At 43.4% G+C, this 20,555-nt stretch overlaps 1 protein-coding gene across 1 annotated transcript; it reads left to right on the top strand.

Annotated features, from left to right (window-relative positions):
* Window positions 1-10,987: 10,987 nt before the first annotated feature.
* BIRC5 (baculoviral IAP repeat containing 5) lies at window positions 10,988-17,685 on the top strand. The gene is made up of 4 exons (XM_054977874.1): window positions 10,988-11,120; window positions 15,428-15,537; window positions 17,134-17,251; window positions 17,490-17,685. Exons 1-4 carry the CDS (start codon window positions 11,013-11,015, stop codon window positions 17,571-17,573), a joined length of 420 nt encoding a protein of 139 aa, XP_054833849.1. The 5' UTR covers window positions 10,988-11,012; the 3' UTR covers window positions 17,574-17,685.
* The last annotated feature ends 2,870 nt before the right edge of the window (window positions 17,686-20,555 follow it).

Raw genomic sequence — 20,555 nt, 5'->3', positions numbered from 1 at the left:
TTACTATTTTGCAACTACAGACTAACACGGCTAACTCCTCTGGACTTATATTGTTGTTTTTTGAATGCGTGGGGGTCTTCTCTTCCTTGTCGCACTGGGAATGATGTCATTCCAAGAGCGACAAGGAAGAGCCCAAGAGCACGCACGTGCAAGGTAAGTCCCACCTCATGCCTCCCCCCGGTGACCTGCCCCCCCAATCTCCCAGGTTGGACTCCAGGGGACCTGGCAACCCTTTTTAGAATTTTGAGATAGGGTGGTGAGTACTATCACAAAATGGCTTCCATAGGCTGCCCCAGGTGTGGGGCCAAACAGAATACCTCCCTCCTTATACCTCCTAAAAAGAAGGAAATCCTGAAGGGGGAAAACCTACTTGCTTATCAGTCCTCCTCATTCTCCTTTAGAAAACTCTTGGGTTTGTAAGAGGAAAGCCAATAACAAGCCCTGCCTTACAGTGGCCCCACCCACTTTCTGAAAAGATAAGTGGTTGCAAGAGGAAGTAACTCATGGATGCCACGGTGCACACAGACACCATACCGGGGAAGCTTGCTTTACATTATCTCTGGTTAGGCATGCATAATAGCAAAAGTTGATGTTTTAATTTGCGCGGCGGGCCGGGGGGCAGCGGGGGGAGCTGCGCAGCCGCCGCCCCCGGGGGGCCCTGGCCCACCGCGCAGCGGGCCAGGGGTCTTGGTCTTGGTCTTGGTCTGGGGATGGGGAATTTTATTTTTAGCAACCTCTTCTACATGCAAAACTTAAAACTTTTGTGGTACAAAGTTGTAATGTTATAAAATGGTAAAAATTTCATAAAATTGTAATTTTACTAACAATCCAACTCAAATAAGTGTATAGATAATTCAAACAGTATCACTTATATAATCATATTAGGCATAAATATTAAACATAACTTTTAAACATTAAGTAAAAAGTATTAAATACTCAGTGGAGATGGGTTGAAGGTTTTATCTGAAATCCTGACCAGCTTGAAACCTTCAAGTGAGATCTGAAAACATGTTTCTCTGTTTTAGAGAAACTGTTTGTCAGTACAAAATAAACGGGATGGATGTTTTTGTTGCACTCTCCTCAGAATATAAATGTTTATTTAAATAAAACATAGAAAAATAGAACAGATGAACACAACAAGAATTAAGTTTCCTAACATTTCTTAATGAAATCTAACTCAGTCAGATTAATGATGAAATGCATTCAAGTTACCGTAGCACGTATTACAAGGGTAAGTTCCCTGCCTAGATCTTCATGAGATTTCTTTTGGCCAAAACCCTGATCTGCTATTTGGATTACCATTTTTATATATTATCTTATGCAGAAATCTAAGATCTTTTCATATGATAACATAGATAAATATCAAACCAATCATAATTTAATTTTTTTTACTATTTCCAATCATGTGACATTCTACCTAGCCAAAAGTACCACTATGCCCAGCTGCAAGATAAGAGAGATGGATAGTAATTTAATTATTTTTTACTATTTCCAATCATGTGACATTCTACCTAGCCAAAAGTACCACTATGCCCAGCTGCAAGATAAGAGAGATGGATAGTAAAAATGACAGGAAAAGTTACATGACTAGATCATCCTTGGTCTCTGCTAACAATTACAGAACATTTATCTGATACTGTTCGCTATTTTTAATTGGCTGTCAAAGATAAAGAAGCACCAGTTATACACCATACTGGAAAAAGAACTACAGTGAAGTTTATACAGCGTTATTTAGAATGCATATGTTTCACTAAGTATGTGTTCTAAACCATAATCAGCAGTCTACTGGTTTGAATCCCACTACTGACATGAGCTCAGTAGGTGGCCTTGGGTCAGCCACTCCTCAGCCCCAGCTCCATTGTGGGGATAAGAATAACACTAACTTGTTCACTGCTCTGGGTGAGGCGCTAATATGTGTAAAAGAGCAGTATATAAGCACAGTTATTATTATTATTTATATTTCCATGACACCATCCCTTGACCTGTGAAATTAAGTATTTTGATAAATATGAAAGTGATACAAAATATAAATGCATTGCATAATGTGTGAGTGTACATATACAAACTTTAAAAATCGTATTGGATAATACCGCAAAGCTTGATTACTGAGAAAGCTGCTTTTACTGCTTTCAGTGTGGAGAGCTGCTTGTAGATCAAAACAACCTGGCGAGCTGTCTTCATGCAGAGTGCACTTGATTCTCTTGGCTTTCAATTCTGCTTTCGTTCAGCATGGGTAAATCAATGTGTCAGCAGTAAACATTTATATCACTCCTCTCTGAATGACCTTTTAAATTTTACTGCCTATCGTGTCAAAGCAATTAAAATTAACAATACAGTTACTAAGCTAAGATCAATTAATGGCTCTTAGGCTTTATCTATTGATCTAGTGACATCTTCAAAACCCACTGGTAACAGACTATACATACTCCTCTTCTATCCACAATATATACACAAGGATTGATTACATATTCTTATCTTCTAAATTACATATTTAAATGACATATTCTTATCTCCTAAATTAATTAGTCAAACTCTTTACATCAAGGATTGGTGACAAGTTGTGGACAGACTATGCTTGGACAGAAGGTACACTGAGAATAAATGACATCAAACAAATTGGAAACTAAATAAATCACTTTTATTTAACAAAAATTTCTTCTGAAGTCTCTTTAGAAATTAAACAATAGAAACAAATAAACTATGTGGCATTCCTCAAATCCACGTGTAGGATGCTATGGAAGTGGTACTTAGAGGGAAATTAATCTCCATTGCCTCCTGTCATGAAGAGCAAAAAGAAAACATTAGAAATGAAATGATATCTAGAATAAGAAAACTAGAAGATGAACACAAAAAGGCCGCCCAATCTATAAACTTACTTGCTTGAAATTAAAGGAAAAAAACCTCCTCACATTCTATACAAGCTATTAAAGGCACCCAGGAAAAACTCAAACTAATTCTGTAAAATTAGCCGATGTATCTGCTGAATACTACTAAACCATTTGTACATCAGACAATCCTGACACTAATCATATTTTAAATTATTTATCATCACAGGAAATTATTTGGAAAAAAACTCACAAGAACATAAACAATATCTGGACCAACCAATCACAACAGAAGATGTTACAGTCACTATCAAATCCTTGAAAAAAATAATAAAGCTTCAGACAGGGATGGATTCCCTGCCAAATTTTTACAAAAAAATACATTCATCTACTTTCAACTCCACTAACTGCCACATGCAACTCTGTTATGATAGGAGGTAGCATCCCTCTATCTTGGTCAGAGGCTGAAATAGTAGTTACTCCAAAAAAGGACAACGATATTACAAATACTAAATCTTCTCAACCAATACCCTTACTGAATCAAGACCAAAAGATCTTTACAAGCATAATTGCCAAAAGATTTTCTAAATTTAAATAACCAACTACATTCACCTTGACCAGACTGGCTTTATGCCAATAAGGAATCTTTTTGACAATACACGTAACACTTTAACTATAATTAATTTCTGTGAAGCATACAAAACCCCTGCATTACTTCTGGCCTTTGATATAGAGAAGGCATTTGATTAAGTGGAAATACCATATCTAAAAGTTTTACTTCAAAAAATGGGTTTTGGTGACCAATTCTAAAATGCCATTAATGCTCTTTGTCTTTCTCCAAAAGCTACAGTTAGGACTAACAATGTACATTCGATAGATATCCATATAGCAAGGGGAACTAGACAAGGCTGTCCCCTTTCCCCATTTCTGTTTGCTATAACTATAGACAGGGCCGGTGCTACCATTAGACCAACTAGGCAGCCACCTTGGGCACAGATCTCAAGAGGGGCATAGTTTTATACAGATTACTTTCTTGAAAAAAATGCAACTAAGGAAACCTATTGAGCACCCCCTAAATGGTCCTGTCCACAGACATCAAGCAGCTCAAAAGCTCACTGTAACATTTATTTATTTATTTATAGGGATGTGCGTTTCGGCATTCAGAATGCCGAAAGAATGCCGAAACAAAAGTGTTTCGGCTTCTTTCGGGGAATGCCGAAACGTTTCGGGGAATGCCGAAACGTTTCGGGTAGCCGAAAGAAAAAAGCCGAAACGTTTCGGGATTCTTTCGGCTTTCTTTCGGCTTTTCAATGGGAAAACGCCTCTGTCTTCCCGGACGTCTGGGGGAGGCATTTTCCCACCGAATAAGCCCAAAATTGGTGGGGACCTTCCTCTAACCCTTCTCTAACAACCACCCAAGTTTCAGACAGATTGGACTTTGGGGGGCCATGTTATGGCCTCCCAAAGCAGGTCCCCCCATCCTCCCATAAGAAAGCGAAGGAGCAGCATATTGTTAGCATGCTGCTACTCATCTTCTTCATTATTTCCTATGGGGAAAAAATGAAGAAGCAGGCTTCCTTTGCCAGGGGTGGCATTTTGCATGCAAAATGCCCCCTTACCCTCAGGGGCCCTTCTCCCACCCCTCCTCCCACCCCCCACCAAGGCTCAGCCTGCTCCCACTTGGGGGGGCCATTTCATGGCCTCCCCAAGTAGGTGCTCTAATCTCTACCACTGACAGCTGGGGGAGGCTTGTGTTGCCAGGGGTGGCATTTTGCATTCAAAATGCCCCCAAGCCCTCAGGGGCCCTTCTCCCACCCTTCCCCCCACCCCCCACCCAGGCTCAGACTGCTCCCACTTGGGGGGGCCATTTCATGGCCTCCCCAAGTAGGTGCTCTTTTCTCTACCACTGACAGCTGGGGAAGGCTTGTGTTGCCAGGGGTGGCATTTTGCATGCAAAATGCCCCCCAGCCCTCTGGGGCCCTTCTCCCACCCTTCCTCCCACCCCCCACCAAGGCTCAGACTGCTCCCACTTGGGGGGGGCATTTCATGGCCTCCCCAAGTAGGTCCTCTCAGCCCCTAAAGTCCACCCCTTACAGCCCCACACAAACCCAATTCCCCCCCAGCTGCCACACACAGACCCAAATCCCCACATTAGCCCCTCACAGACCCAAATCCACCCCCACCTGCCCCACACCCATAACCCCAGGAACAGGCTGGCAAAGGCCAGCCCTCTCCCTTTGTTCCCTGTGCTGGGAACTTCTAAACTCGCTTTCCCTGGGCAATTCTGCACAGCCCAGGGGTGCCACAATGGTGGGCACACTTCTGAGTGCCAGCTGGTCCCTGTGAAAGAGCACCTGAACCACAGACACCCTCCCTCAAATTCCCCCACCACCTACAGAGATGGCTGGCCAGCCAGCCCCATTGTTCCCTATGATGGGAACCAACTGCACAACAAAGAATAAAACAAGAACAACACAAAATAAAGTTTTAAATTTTTTTTTCTCCCTTCCAAAGTACAAGTAGGCAAAGCATTATGACACATTACACCAGCAGTCCCCCACACAGAAAAATTAAAACAAAACTCACTTAACATCAGAGAATCACAAAACACGATTCCTGTCAAAAACACTTTATTTCTTGAACAGCTTTAGGTTACACAGCAGGGGGGAACACCAAAGGGCATGGCAGCACTATCTTACACAAAAATAACACAACTCACTTAACATCAGAGAATCACAAAGCACAATTCCTGTCAAAAACACTTTATTTCTTGAACAGCTTTAGGTTACACAGCAGGGGGGAACACCAAAGGGCATGGCAGCACTATCTTACACAAAAATAACACAACTCACTTAACATCAGAGAATCACAAAAACACAATTCCTGGCAAAAACACTTTATTTCTTGAACAGCTTTAGGTTACACAGTAGGAGGGCACAACAGGGCATGATAGCAATGTACTACAAAAAATAATACAACCCACTTCACCGTTTTTGACAGCAATTGTGTTTGTGTGATTCTCTGATGTGAAGTGAGTTGTGTTATTTTTGTGTAGTACACTGCTTTCCTGCTCTGTGGTGGCTTCCTACTGTGTAACCTAAAGCAGTTACAGAAATAAAGTGCTTTTGACAGCAATTTTTGGGGTGATTCTTTAATGTGAAGTGAGTTGTGTTATTTTTGTGTAAGATACTGCTTCCATGCCCTTTGGTGTTCCCCCCCTGCTGTGTAGCCTAAAGCTGTTCAAGAAATAAAGTGTTTTTGACAGGAATTGTGCTTTTGTGATTCTCTGATGTTAAGTGAGTTGTGTTATTTTTGTGTAAGATAGTGCTGCCATGCCCTTTGGTGTTCCCCCCTGCTGTGTAACCTAAAGCTGTTCAAGAAATAAAGTGTTTTTGACAGGAATCGTGTTTTGTGATTCTCTGATGTTAAGTGAGTTTTGTTTTAATTTTTCTGTGTGGGGGACTGCTGGTGTAATGTGTCATAATGCTTTGCCTACTTGTACTTTGGAAGGGAGAAAATAATTTTTTTAAAACTTTATTTTGTGTTGTTCTTGTTTTATTCTTTGTTGTGCAGTTGGTTCCCATCATAGGGAACAATGGGGCTGGCTGGCCAGCCATCTCTGTAGGTGGTGGGGGAATTTGAGGGAGGGTGTCTGTGGTTCAGGTGCTCTTTCACAGGGACCAGCTGGCACTCAGAAGTGTGCCCACCATTGTGGCACCCCTGGGCTGTGCAGAATTGCCCAGGGAAAGAGAGTTTAGAAGTTCCCAGCATAGGGAACAAAGGGAGAGGGCTGGCCTTTGCCAGCCTGTTCCTGGGGTTATGGGTGTGGGGCAGGTGGGGGTGGATTTGGGTCTGTGAGGGGCTAATGTGGGGATTTGGGTCTGTGTGTGGCAGCTGGGGGGGAATTGGGTTTGTGTGGGGCTGTATGGGGTGGACTTTAGGGGCTGAGAGGACCTACTTGGGGAGGCCATGAAATGGCCCCCCCCAAGTGGGAGCAGTCTGAGCCTTGGTGGGGGGTGGGAGGAAGGGTGGGAGAAGGGCCCCAGAGGGCTGGGGGGCATTTTGCATGCAAAATGCCACCCCTGGCAACACAAGCTTCCCCCAGCTGTCCGTGGTAGAGATGAGAGCAGAGCACCTACTTGGGGAGGCCATGAAATGGCCCCCCATGTGGGAGTAGGCTGAGCCTTGGTGGGGGGTGGGAGGAGGGGTGGGAGAAGGGCCCCTGAGGGTAAGGGGGCATTTTGCATGCAAAATGCCACCCCTGGCAAAGGAAGCCTGCCTCTTCATTTTTTCCCCATAGGAAATAATGAAGAAAGATGAGCAGCAGCATGCTAACAATATGCTGCTCCTTCGCTTTCTTATGGGAGGATGGGGGGACCTGCTTTGGGGGGCCATAACATGGCCCCCCAAAGTTCAATCTGTCTGAAACTTGGGTGGTTGTTAGAGAAGGGTTAGAGGAAGGTCCCCACCAATTTTGGGCTTATTCGGTGGGAAAATGCCTCCTCCAGGCGTCCTGGAAGACGGAGGCATTTTCCCATAGAAAAAAGCCGAAAGAATGCCGAAATAATGCCGAAAGAATCCCGAAAGCCGAAAGCCGAAAGAGATTCTTGTTTCGGCTTTCGGCTTTAACGATAGAGAATCTTCTTTCGGCTTTCTACTTTCGGCTATAGCCGAAAATTTTTGGCTTGCACACCCCTATTTATTTATTTGATTTATACCCTGCCCTCCCCACAGATGGGCTAAAAATACATTAAAAATACATTAAAATCACAGAAACATACAATCAATAATATTTTTTAAAAAATGATTAAAATACTCCAGAAGCAGGCTATTTAAACAAATATTGGGAGTCCGTATACAGGCATGGCAGATGGCTGAGGGCAGCTCCGGAAGAAATGGTGGTCTTAGATGGAAGAAAAAGGACACTCGCTGGCACTCAGCCAAAGGCCCAGCAGAACATCTCCGTTTTACAAGCCCTGCAAAACTGTAACAGGTCCCACAGGGCCCAGATCTCCAGCGGGAGAGCATTCCACCAGGCCAGGGCCAGGGCAGAAAAAGCCCTTGCCCTGGTTGAGGCCAGATGGATGTCCTTTGGGCCAGGGACCACCAGGAGTTGCTTGTCTGCAGAGCGCAACACCCTGCAGGGGACGTAATGGAGGAGGCGGTCCCGCAGGTATGGAGGTCCCAGTCCATGAAGGGCTTTAAATACCAAGGTTAACACCTTGAACCGGATCTGGAACTCCACTGGAAGCCAGTGCAGCTGGCACAGCACATGATGAATGTGCGCTTGGATGGGCGTTCCGGTAAGGATGCGTGCCGCTGCATTCTGGATCAGCTGTAACTTCCGGGTCAGGCCCAAGGGCAGTCCAGGATAGAGTGAGTTGCAGTAGTCTAGCCTGGAGGTGACCGTTGCATGGATTACTGTGGCCAGGTCCTGGGGTGAAACATAGGGCGCCAGTTGCCTGCTCTGTCGAAGATGAAAAAAGGCAGACCTGGCAACAGTCATCACCTGGGCCTCCATTGAAAGTGTAGCATCCAAGGTCCCGCCCAGATTCCTCACCATCAGGGAAGGTTTCAATTGTACCCCATCAACAGCTGGGAGCCGGTTCCCAGCTCGATTGCCCCATGATCCAGACACAGAACCTCTGTCTTCAGGGGATTCAATTTCAGGCGACTCTGATGTAACCATACCGTCACAGCCTCAAGACCCTTGACCAAGGAATCCAAAGCAAGATCGGACTGGCCATCTGTAATGATTCCAAGTAAATGTGTGCATGTATCTTTAAATGCTTGATGAGATAGGTGAAGAGTGGGGGGTGAAGGACATGGATGAGTGAGTGATATGATTGGTTGAGGACTGAGAGGGTGGGCGGAGTGAATGCAGTTTGAGACTGAGAGTAGAGAGAAAATTTTTAGTCAGAAGAAAGCAGGCTAGCTGTGTGCTGCCTGAATATGTTGAAGTGTTTTTGAGAGAAATATAACCTGTGTGGAACCTGAACTGAGCATGTTTGTGAAAGGACACTCAGTCAGGGAAAGAGAGGCCAGCTGTGTGAATGAGAGTAAATGAAGTAACTTTAAGAACCGAGAACTACGTTTATGAAACCGATACGCTTCTTGACTAAATAAAAGTTTATTTTTGTTTTGATATATCCCAGTGTAGCTGTCATTGCTATATCCCATTCCTATCTTCAGGGCCACATAGAACCACGAAGGAGCCTGATGCTTAGGAACGTTACCAAAGGGAAAATGTAAATAAAATATCTTGGAATAAAATATTTCTGGTGGCAGCAGACTACCCAGAGGGTTAAGGGATAGATTAAAAGAAAAATCTACCCTAGAGAAAGTAAAGGTCATAACACCATCCATCAGCAGATAGAGCTGAGTGTCATCCGCATACCGGTAACAACCTAGCCCAAAGCTGTGGGCTAACCGGGCAAGGGGGCACATATAGATGTTAAATAGCATCGGGGAAAGAATTGCCCCCTGAGGGATGCCACATACCAAAGAATGGTAAGCAGACATCTGTTCCCCGAGTGCCACCCTCTGTCCTAGATTGTGAAGGAAGGAGTTCAGCCATTGCAGGGCTGGAGTTCAGGGGTGTGTGATTTAGGGTGATCCAAAGATTGTTTTGGGTTTCAGAGGGCTTATATTTTCACTTCTTTATTCAAAGCCATGTCTAATACTGGGTGTTTGGAGACAGGCCACATTCGAGGCGTTAGGTCCAGAACCAGAGCTGGATCAGCACCAGCACATGTCCACTTGTAGGGGACAGGCTCTGGAGTTCAGGGGTGTGTGATTTGGGGTGGTCCAAAGATTGTTTTGGGTTTCAGAGGGCTTATATTTTCACCACTTCCTTATTCAAAGCCATGTCTAATACTGGGTGTTTGGAGACAGGCCACATTCGAGGCGTTAGGTCCAGAACCAGAGCTGGATCAGCACCAGCACATGTCCACTTGTAGGGGACAGGCTCTGGAGTTCAGGGGTGTGTGATTTGGGGTGGTCCAAAGATTGTTTTGGGTTTCAGAGGGCTTATATTTTCACTTCTTTATTCAAAGCCATGTCTAATACTGGGTGTTTGGAGACAGGCCACATTTGAGGCGTTAGGTCCAGAACCAGAGCTGGATCAGCACCAGCACATGTCCACTTGTAGGGGACAGGCTCTGGAGTTCAGGGGTGTGTGATTTGGGGTGGTCCAAAGATTGTTTTGGGTTTCAGAGGGCTTATATTTTCACTTCTTTATTCAAAGCCATGTCTAATACTGGGTGCTTGGAGACAGGCCACATTCGAGGCGTTAGGTCCAGAACCAGAGACTGGATCAGCACCAGCACATGTCCTCTTGTAGGGGACAGTCTCTGGAGTTCAGGGGTGTGTGATTTGGAGTGATCCAAAGATTGTTTTGGGTTTCAGAGGACTTATAGTTCCCCACTTCCTTATTCACAGCAATGCCTAATACAAGTTTTTTCCAGGCAGGCCACATAGGAGGCCTTAGGTCCAGAACCAGAGACTGGATCAGCACCAGCACATGTCCTCTTGTAGGGGACAATCTCTGGAGTTCAGATCTGTGTGATTTGGGGTGATCCAAAGTATTTTTCTGCTGCAGCTGCCGCCCCTTTCTTCTTATTGAATTGTTCTGGGGACATCCTATTTTGAAGCTGTTTACTCAAGATCTGGGTTTTGTAGGATGACCCAGTATAGGTCCACTTAAGAGTGCTGAGTCTTCTGAATATGGAGGTGTATAATATGTGCCCCTGCAAACTTCATTTTGGAGTTACAGCTTTTCAGTTTTCCCACAATATTTTTCTTTGGCTTTGCGAATAACAAATAAGGAACTGCAAATAAGGAACTGGGAACCAACTTCAGCTTCGTTAGACGGCTGGCATTTCTTTCCTTTTTGACTCTAATTCCGCTCCTCGTTTTTGGCCATACACTTTTTGCATTATATGGCCCAGCCTTTGGCCCATGAAGCTATCTACAACAATAAATACATTTGTTTTTCAGGGACTACAAGACACCTCCTATTTTTTTATAATTTCTTGCTGAACAACCCCTTCTCATTTAATCTACTCGCAGTAACCGCAGACACTACATTCCCCAGAATTCTCGGCGCCAGCAGGAGCGGTATAACCCAACATGCTCCGCGGCTTTCTGAGCCTTCCCCGCCGTCGTTTGAACGCCTCTGAATTCGCGATGGCGGCGCAGTTGCCTGAGCGGTTGAAGCCGTTCTTGGCCGAGTATCGCGTCGAGAGTTTTCAGCAGTGGCCTTTCAACGACGACTGTCTTTGCACTCCCGAACGGGTAAGAGGCGCGTCTCTCTTAGGGGGAAGAAGGCACCCCTCGGGGGCTGCCGGGGCTTCGCGCTTTGCTTTCCTTTTTCAGAGGTGGGTGTGCAAGAAATGGAAAGCACCGCCGCCTCCTCTTGGTAGCGCTTTTCTGTACGTCCCCGAAGAGGCTTTTCAGAGGTGGGTCTGCCTCCCCTTTTCCCGCCTCAGCAAAGAAATAGAGCATAGCCGCAAGTGCAAATAAGTCATTTTTGTGAACCCAGCTAAAAATCAGGGTTGCTGCCCAGTTATAAGCATGTTGCTTCGGAAGGAGGTCCCGCATTTAGGGTTGCAGCATTATTTTACGTTCTTCCTCACTTGGGGAGAGGATTTGGCTTTGTGGCGGAGTCCTTTGTATGCCCAATACCCAGCTTCAGCCCCTGGCTTCTTCTTTGGTTAAAGGGCCTTGTCTGCCCGAAGCAGTTCAGAGTGGCATGCATAGCTCCCCCTGCTTATCTTATACTCCCAACATCCCTGCAAGGTACAACCATCGCTTCATGCTGTCAAATGTTAGTCCTAGAATTGATTATGTTTTGCTTCAGTATCTTTGTTATGTCTTGGATCCTTGCTAATGCTATGTCTTTAAACTTGTATATGTTTACCTTATGGTATTGTATTGAAATGTACGTACTTGATACTGACTGTATTAACCTCATACTGTGTAATCCGAATTGAGTCTCAGTGAGAAAGGTGGACTATAAATGACGTAAATAAATAAATAAGGTAGGCTTGGCAAACATTTTTGTACCTGTAGTTTTAAATCTTTTAAATTTTTTAATGTTAAAAACAGTGTTTTTAAATTGAGAAACTGTACATTTTAACATCTATGAATGTAATCTGCCCTGAGCCTGCCGGTGTGGGGAGGGCAGAATAGAAATTGAAAGAAAGAAAGTCTCAGGTCATTGAGTTAATTTTATAGTGGCCTAGGTCTCTCTGTCCAAGTGCTGCAGAAGACCTTTCTTTGCCTGAGACCCTGTATACCTGTTGTCAATCTGAAGAAGCAGTACTGAGCTAAGTGGACCCAATGGTCAGTTTTTGTATAAGTTGTGAAAAATAACTATATCTAATTTTGCATATGACTCTAGATGCAAATTGTTGAATTTGTAGGTTTGGGCCACATACAGAGGAGGTAGGTCTTTCTGTAAACTTGGGGGAACTAAAAAAAATCTTAAATCGGAACACCACGGGGCCAAAATAGTTTTAAAATACAGAGATTTCACAGGATTTCTTCTTGGCAGCCATTTTGGATTGCCTAGGCAACTCTGGTAATTCATTATCTGCTGCACTTGCACTTCAACACTAAAAGTGAATTGGGGAATGAAGGAGGGGGCACAAGACAAGGAAGAGGGGGGCAGGGAAGGAAATATAAATGGAGCAAATGATGGGAAATGAGGACTCGAGGGAGTCAAGAAAACATGGAAAACAGAAAAGGCTACAAGGTTGGGAAGGGATGGGTGGATGGGAGGGAAAATGACAAATAGAATGAGACAGAGATGGATGGGAGAGAGGGAAGGAACCACAAGAAGGAGCAGAACTGTGAGGGCTACAATAGGGAGGGAGGGGGAACATGGAGATACATGGGGGGAGGGGGAGGTTCCCTTGGTGAATCCTTATTGGAATCCCACTTGTAGATACAGGCTTGTTCTAATTGATAAAGTAGAATTCTTTAAGACTGGCTTAGGCATGTATTTGTAATCCAGGGTAAATTTACACACTTGATCTTAGCCAAAAGGCCGAGAAGTGATACCAGGGTAAATTTAGTACCTGTGTATAATTCTCATGCTCTGTCAAAATATCAGAATGTCTAATATTGCTATATCCAGCAATATCATGGTTGCTGGTTTCTGACTTCTTGGTGTTTGACATACCTGATTTTTGAAATTCTGGTGGTGTGTTTTTTGATGACTACCAGATACTCAGGCTTCACCAATCTTATATACTAATAGCCAAGTAGCCCTGATCTTAGGATACTTAAAGCTGGATATCGGAACCATGAACGGATAAGAAAGCTCTTTCTACACACTTGAAAATACCCCAATTTTGCAGAAAAATCTGAAATAAAAAAAAAATTGAAGGAATTGAAGTATTGAAGGAATAGAGTATCCTGAGAGATACTGCCTCAGTGTCTCCACTTTGGGCGGTGGAGACTTTCAGCCATAAAATCTCTCCTGCAAAACAAAACAGAGAACCACTGTGTAGCATTCAATAAACGATATTATGTGCAATAAATATAACAGTAAGTAATCCACAGGCAAAAGACACTTGAATACATAAAACAAGCACCAAAGAGAAGTATCTGGCAACTCTATGAAATTTAACAATAATATCTAATGACAGGCTCCCCGTTTCTTGTCCTGTTCTGGAAAGCATCTCTTTCCTCAGGTTATATTTTTATTTATTTATTTATTTACGTCATTTATAGTCCACCTTTCTCACTGAGACTCAAGGCGGATTATACAGTATGAGATTAATACAATCAGTATCAAGTAAGTACATTTCAATACAATACCATAAGGTAAACATATACAGGTTTAAAGACATAGCATTAGCAAGGATCCAAGACCTAGTAGAAAATACTGAAGCAAAATATTAGACAACATGGAGTGCTGGTTGTACATAGGAGTACATATTTAAAGCAGCAGATAATATATAAGGCAAAAATGGTGATGAAGTCTATGATCCCCGACTCGTTAGTGAAGCATCTGAGACCCCATCCCTACAATGCGGCCCTCCCATTTGAGTAAAAAGCCTTTTTGAATCGTTCGGTTTTGCATCATTTACGGAAAGCCAGGAGAGTGAGGGCTCTTCTGACTTCCTCAGACAGGTCATTCCACAGGATGGGCCACCACAGAGAAAGCCCGTGTATGGGCTGCTGCTGACTTCACCTGTGTGCTGCCTGGTACCTGCAGGAGACCCTGTTCAGATGAGTGAAGCTGCCGTGGAGGAACATAGGGAGGGAGACGGTCCCATAGGTATACCGGACCAAAGCCATAAAGAACTTTGTACGTAATAACTAATTCCTTGAACTGAGCACAGTAAACGATGGGTAGCCAGTGGAGCGACTGTAGGATGGGAGTGATGTTCATGCTCCTCGCTCTTGATCACAATTGAGCTGCAGCATTTTGCACTAATTGGAGCCTGCTAGTTAACTTAGATGGGAGGCCAATGTATAGAGCATTACAATAGTCAAGTCTTGATGTTACCATAGCATGGATCCAAGTGGCCAGGTCAGCCATGTCAAGATAAGAAGCCATCTTCCAGGCTTGGGAGAGGTTGTAGAAAGCATTTTTTGCCGCTGCCTTAACTTGTTTTTCTAGTAATAACGCTGGATCCAGTATAACTCCATGGCTTTTAACTGAGTCTGCAAGGGTCAGACGAACTCCATCGAAAGTGGGGAGTACAATGTCCTTCAAGATCTCTGCCTTCCCAACAAGCATCACTTCAGTCTTGTCTGGGTTCAATTTCAATTTGTTGTTTTTCAACCATTTCACCATGGCTGTCAGGCAGCGATCTAAGATTTCCACTGCATCCTGTAGGGACCTGGATAGCGAGATACGACGTGTTCTTCACTGCAAGGTGATGATTTCAGATGGTAGGAACCTAATTGATCAGTAATAAACATAATTATCAACCAGTGTCATTAGCTTCATTTTTCAAAATAAATTCAAACACCACACTTGATTTAAGCACTTTACCGTGCCTACAAATAGTAATATCCAAATGTATTAATTTTCAACAGTCATAGTGATTCTGAAATACAAATAGCTATGTTGGGACCATAAGATTCAATATTAATAGGTGGAGTCAGGCAAGAGACTTCCAAAAGAAAAATTTAAATAGTACATACCATCTAGTAACGAAGGCCAATCAACTTCTAACAGTCTAAGCTTCCGTAGTTTCCCAGGGTTGGCGTCCTGTACTCAGTGTAATCTCTTCACAGTAAAAGGGCTCAGCCAAATAAACATACATAAATTTACATAAAATCTCTCCTGGGCTTCCAACTAAGAAGTTTCAGATATCTGATGTATCCTTGTTGAATAATTCTCTTTGGGAAGGGGTTTGTGACTCAGTGGTAGAGCATTTGCTTAGTGTGCACAAGGTCCAAGGTTCAATCACCCGCATCTCTGTCTAAAAGACTCACATGGTAGGTGATGTGAAAGACCTCTGCCTGAGACCTTGGAGAGCCGCTGTTAGTTTGAACAGACAATACTGATCTTGATGGACCGATGGTCTGATTCAAGGTAAGGCAGCTTCACGTGTTCATGTGTTTGTTTTCAAATTCAGATGGCAAAAGCTGGCTTCATTCACTGTCCTGGTGACAATGCCCCTGATGTGGCCCAATGCTTCTTTTGTTTTAAAGAATTAGAAGGATGGGAGCCCGATGATGACCCCATGTGAGTATCTTACAATTAGATCCTTATATGTTAGCCCGGATCCTGGTGCCTAGGATGAAATATATTGATGTTGCAATGCATAGCATTTTGTTGATGTTACAATCATGGGTCTAAGCTGGTGGTGGTCTGTTTAACTTGTCTTAGCTTTTGAAAAACGGTCACAGTACTGTTGTTAAAGGGGCAAGTAATGTAACTGGTCATTGCTGGATTGCCCATCCGTAGCAGGTGCTGCATGGAACGAACAACATTTGAGGGCAGATTAGTCTGTGCCAGCTTTCTAAGACAACTGCATGTATGGCACTAACCTGGCTGAGTCCCCATGGATGCTCTGTAAGCTAGTAGCGATGAGGCCTCTCTGTTGAATTCCCTTTTGGGATATGCCAAGGGAAATGATGTGTCTAAAAGCCTTGGAATTGCTTGGCTGCTGAATCTGGTGTTTTTCAAGTGTGATGAGAAATGTTTTATGATACATGGTCTCTTGACACATCATGGGGGCTGATGGTAAACATAAATTGGCAGCCGGAAAACTTCTGACGTTGCTAAGATCTGACTCATTCATCCTAAAGATCGGGTCTGGGAGAGTTATTCCTTGTTTTTTCAGCTCTTTAGGATCTCATTCTTAGAATGCATCCATAGTTCCCTAACTTGGAGGAAACACATAGGCATGCAGTCCGTGCACTACAAGTCCGTGTTAAGAATTGACTTGGCTTGAACCAGCAGTTAAAAGGATTGGCTTGTGAAGAAGCGATGCGAAACGGGTTGTTTTAAGGGCTGGCGCACCTGCTGCCAATTTCCCTGGGGCACTGCCAACTTCTCTGGAGCACTTCTCCCAGTGGACTCTTTTTGTTGGGCTTCTGCTTAAAGAACACAAAATGGACATATGAGTTTTTCTATGAACTTTGATACTTACCTTTCGACAAGCATTGGTTTGGATTGAATTTGGATTGTGGCACTGACCAATTCAAAGAAATTTACTAATTGGGGTATTTTTGAATGACAAGGAATAGATAAATGAGAGTCTTTGATGTATATGATATATTTAAGAGATTCTTTGATGTATAGGATATATCTAATGAATTTGTTTACACTTTTTGAACTTGCACTTTAAAAACTTTAAAAATTAAAAAATTATTTAAAAAATGTCTAGGTCTCTTAGGACCTTGTGTCCCCTTTGGTTTTCGAGTTTACATGAGACCTGCCCCTTTCCTTCTTTTTTGTGGAGCATCTCCGTATTTGCAAACAAACAACATTTATAGTGGCCTTCATATTTGCAAGCTAGAATATATAGGAAGTCATTTGTTATCTCTGTGGCTTCATTTTGCTTCCCTCCAAATGGTTGTATCTGTATCAGCTCGAGCACTAAAGGGAATTATTTTGATCAAGGCTGGTTATTTTTAGGGCTTTTGTTTTTAACTCAGACCTTTAGATTGTGATGGCCGACAGATGGTATGAATGGGTAAATCAGTATTAAACTGAATGAAGCTGTATATAGTTGGCACTTCTAGTGAGTGAGGTAGGAAAACTCTCTTCGGAGGCAGGGCTGCTTTACCTTTCGAGGTCCACTGCTCTGATGTTGTTCATCCTCCTGATTTCTAGGGAAGAGCACCGAAAACACTCTCCTCGCTGTGTATTTCTTTCTCTCCAGAAGGATGTGGCTGACTTGACAATGCGAGAGTTCATGAAACTGGCTAAAGAGAGAACAATGAACCTGGCTGTATGTATGGCTTACAGACCGTCATCTTACCTCCCCATTAATACACCGTCTTATGGCCATAAGTCTTTCTGCCTTGTTGGCAGCTCGCACTTTGGCCACTGAGTTGGATGCCCTGTTGCTCGCCAGTTGTTTGCTGCTTTGAATCCTTTGTATAGTAAAAACCCTCCCCTTTCGTTTTTTTTCTGTAATTGAAAGGTGTCTTTCTTTGTAACAGGAATTTTCCTCTGTTCTTTCCTAGAAAAAGCAAATTATGCAGAAAGTGAAGGAGTTTGAGAAGCGTGCATCACATGTGCGCTCTGAAATCAGCCGGCTGCGTAAATAAAACTACTTGGACATTATGGGATTACTGACTGTTGAACTGCTCCTTACTGACTGGTTATGAGCAGATGGTAAATTGCTGTATGGTTGCATATCTATCCCTGCGTTTTCCTCTTTGTGGATACTTTCTTTTTTCTTTTTTTTAAAAAAATAAATATTACTTTTTTTTCAGATTATTGTGCTTGGACAGGATTTTTGGCAAGGCTGCTCAGTACTTATGCCACTTTACTAAGACTTCTGGCTTTTCCCAACAGTTACTGCAGTGCAGTTGTCCTAAAGGCTGAATGAAGAGTTCTGCAAGTTTCCACATCCCCCAGTGTGTGTAGGGGTGGGGGGCAGTGTCCATGCGCCTCTCTCAGTCCTCCGTCTGCATTCTCTATCTGGCCCTTGCGCACTCCAATCAAAACAGGAAAGGTGTGCTGCCTCCCAGCCCCCTCCTCTTTTTGCCAGTTCCCATCCTGTGCTGTCGGGTATGGGTGGTCAGATGCTTCCTTATCTGGCCTTTTCAAAGAGAATACATGGGGTTGTTCATGCTCTCCTAGCACTTCTTGTCTCTCATGCAAACTTGCAAGAGGTCAGGTCTTTCCCCCTGCTGCTTTTGTGGTTTTGCATCACCACTCAGATAAAGAGGTGATGGCAATTCAGAGACCTCGACTGGGTTACCTCCTTCCCCTGCCCCAAAGCAGCCCCCAAGCAGTATGGTGCTCTGATGCCCTATAATGATAGGTAACAAGCCAGGGGGCTGCTGAGTTATCAGTGTCAAAGAAAGCAAAGCAAACCCAACTTCCTTATTTAGATCCAGAGTATTGTTTTTTGGGAGAGAATTTTTTATTTTATTAGTAAGATTAAAAGCCCAGTAAAAAGGGCACAGAAATAAAAGAAAAAAGAATACAAAAAAGAAGGACAAAGATTAGAAATAACAAAAAACAATAATACATGTTTCATTTTCCATTTTCCATTATACTTTTAGTTTTGATATCTCCAAAATTTACCTTTTCCAACACTGCCCCCTTCTATTTATTTCCCCAAATTTATCTTCTTAAAAATCAAATCCACAAATCATTAGTTCATGCCCCTGTTAATATAACGGCCAAACAGTTCCACAAATTCAAACCAAATGTTAAAAGTATTTCAGTTTTTTTCCTTGCTTATTTAAGGTAACTATTTTCTTGACCAAGATTTAACGTCACTTTGATCCATGTTTCAATGTGCGGTGTGTAGCTGTTGTTTTCCCACTTTTGAAGAGTTATTCATCTAGCTGCTGCCAAGGCTTGTCAGATCCTTTTTCCTTTAACCTCTTGAAAGGAATGGATGCCAACACTGAGGTAAATGGATTAAGTTCCAGGGAATACTCTAGCATAAAATTAATTTGTCTTAACCTCTGGCCACAAATGGTTGGATAATTGGACTCATCCATAATGTGTCAAATTGGCTTTTACATGCTGAAGATGTAAGCAGCTGAGTCTCATAGCTTCAGTCTACTAAGCATCTAATAGCAGAGAAGAATGTATTTTTATATTGCGATCGAAGGTGTAAAGAAGTTACGCATACAGTAATTCTTGTCACATCGTTTTCTGAATTTGCAAATTGAATTCCGTTTTTCCATCCTATCACAGTTCTTTGATTGCAGGGTCGTGATCAGCTTTTAAATATGCTGCAGTGTTGTGGACTGGATAGTAATAATAACGTTTGATCTATATACCGCCCTTCAGGACAACTTAACACCCACTCAGAGTGGTTTACGGTAATCATACTATATACGTCACATGATTCTGGGTTTCATATTAGCCAGATAAAAGATTTACCTACAGGTTTAATATTAGAATTGCCCCAAAGCATCAGCTCTGCATATACGTTTGGATCAGATTTCTGTGTTAGTGCAAAATCTTTCCATACTGATCTGGTTCTGATTGGCCATGATAGCAAGAGTGTACTGAACCTGATAAACCTTTAGCATGAATGCCTTATACTGAATCAGATTATTGGTCTAAAAAGTCTGTACTCTGGCAGTAGCTTTCCTGGTGGAAGCTTCTCATCACTCAGTTCTTTTAGCTGGGGTTTGAACCTGGGACTTGCTGCCTCGAAAGCAGATACTCTGCCACGGAGCCATTACCACTCCCCTTTAGCAAGGTGGTTCTTGGACTCTTTTAAGAAAATCCTCCCCAGTGTTCCCACCATGATTGAATGCTGAGGCCAAGCAGAGGTGCTGTTCTATCACGTTCAATGGAGAAAACTATTTACAGTGTGTAACCAAAACATGAGTGGTATGTACATGTAGTCAAATGCCAAAATACAGCATCTGGCTGCCATCCAGCTTCCTTTTGAGAAAGAGTGTAGGGCAGCGGTCCCTGACCTTTTTGACACCAGGGACTGGTTTCGTGGAAGACAATTTTTCTACGGACTGGGGGCGGGGGAGGGGATGGTTTCGGGAGGATACAATTGTGCACTATTACATTATAATATATAATGAAATAATTATACAACTCACCACAATGCAGAATCAGTGGGAGCCCTGAGCTTCTAATGAAAAGTGCAGGGCCGGCCAGGTGAGGCGCAGGCCAGGTGCAGCCGCCCCTCCCAAGATGGCGACTACCTACCTCGCCTGCTCCCTGGAGTCAACTCTGCACTTGCCCGCCACTCACTTCCTGGGCGGCCCGGTTGCTAACAGGCCACGGACTGGTACTAGTCCGCGGCCCAGGGGTTGGGGACCTCTGGTGTAGGGTTTTGGAGTATTAAAATAGCAGCTACTTGTCAACTTGAGGTTACTCCAAAGTGTTTCATACCATTGTCATCCGTCGGATGCTTGGAAGTAAGTGCTTAAAAAGAATGCAATAGCTGTATTTGTGTGCAATCGCTTTGAGGAAAGGGGAGCATCCAGGGTGACTGGGTAAGAATGGAGTGTTGTGTAACTAGCCCCCGAGTTCTGTCACTTCTTCTCCAGTAGCAATTTTGTAAGGAGTGATAGTGTGCGAAAAGATTTGAAGAG

The sequence above is a fragment of the Eublepharis macularius genome, chromosome 4, assembly GCF_028583425.1.
Source record: "Eublepharis macularius isolate TG4126 chromosome 4, MPM_Emac_v1.0, whole genome shotgun sequence".
Classification (NCBI taxonomy): domain Eukaryota; kingdom Metazoa; phylum Chordata; class Lepidosauria; order Squamata; family Eublepharidae; genus Eublepharis; species Eublepharis macularius.
Note: the sequence above shows the minus strand (reverse complement) of the source record. Positions and strands in the feature narration are given on the sequence as shown.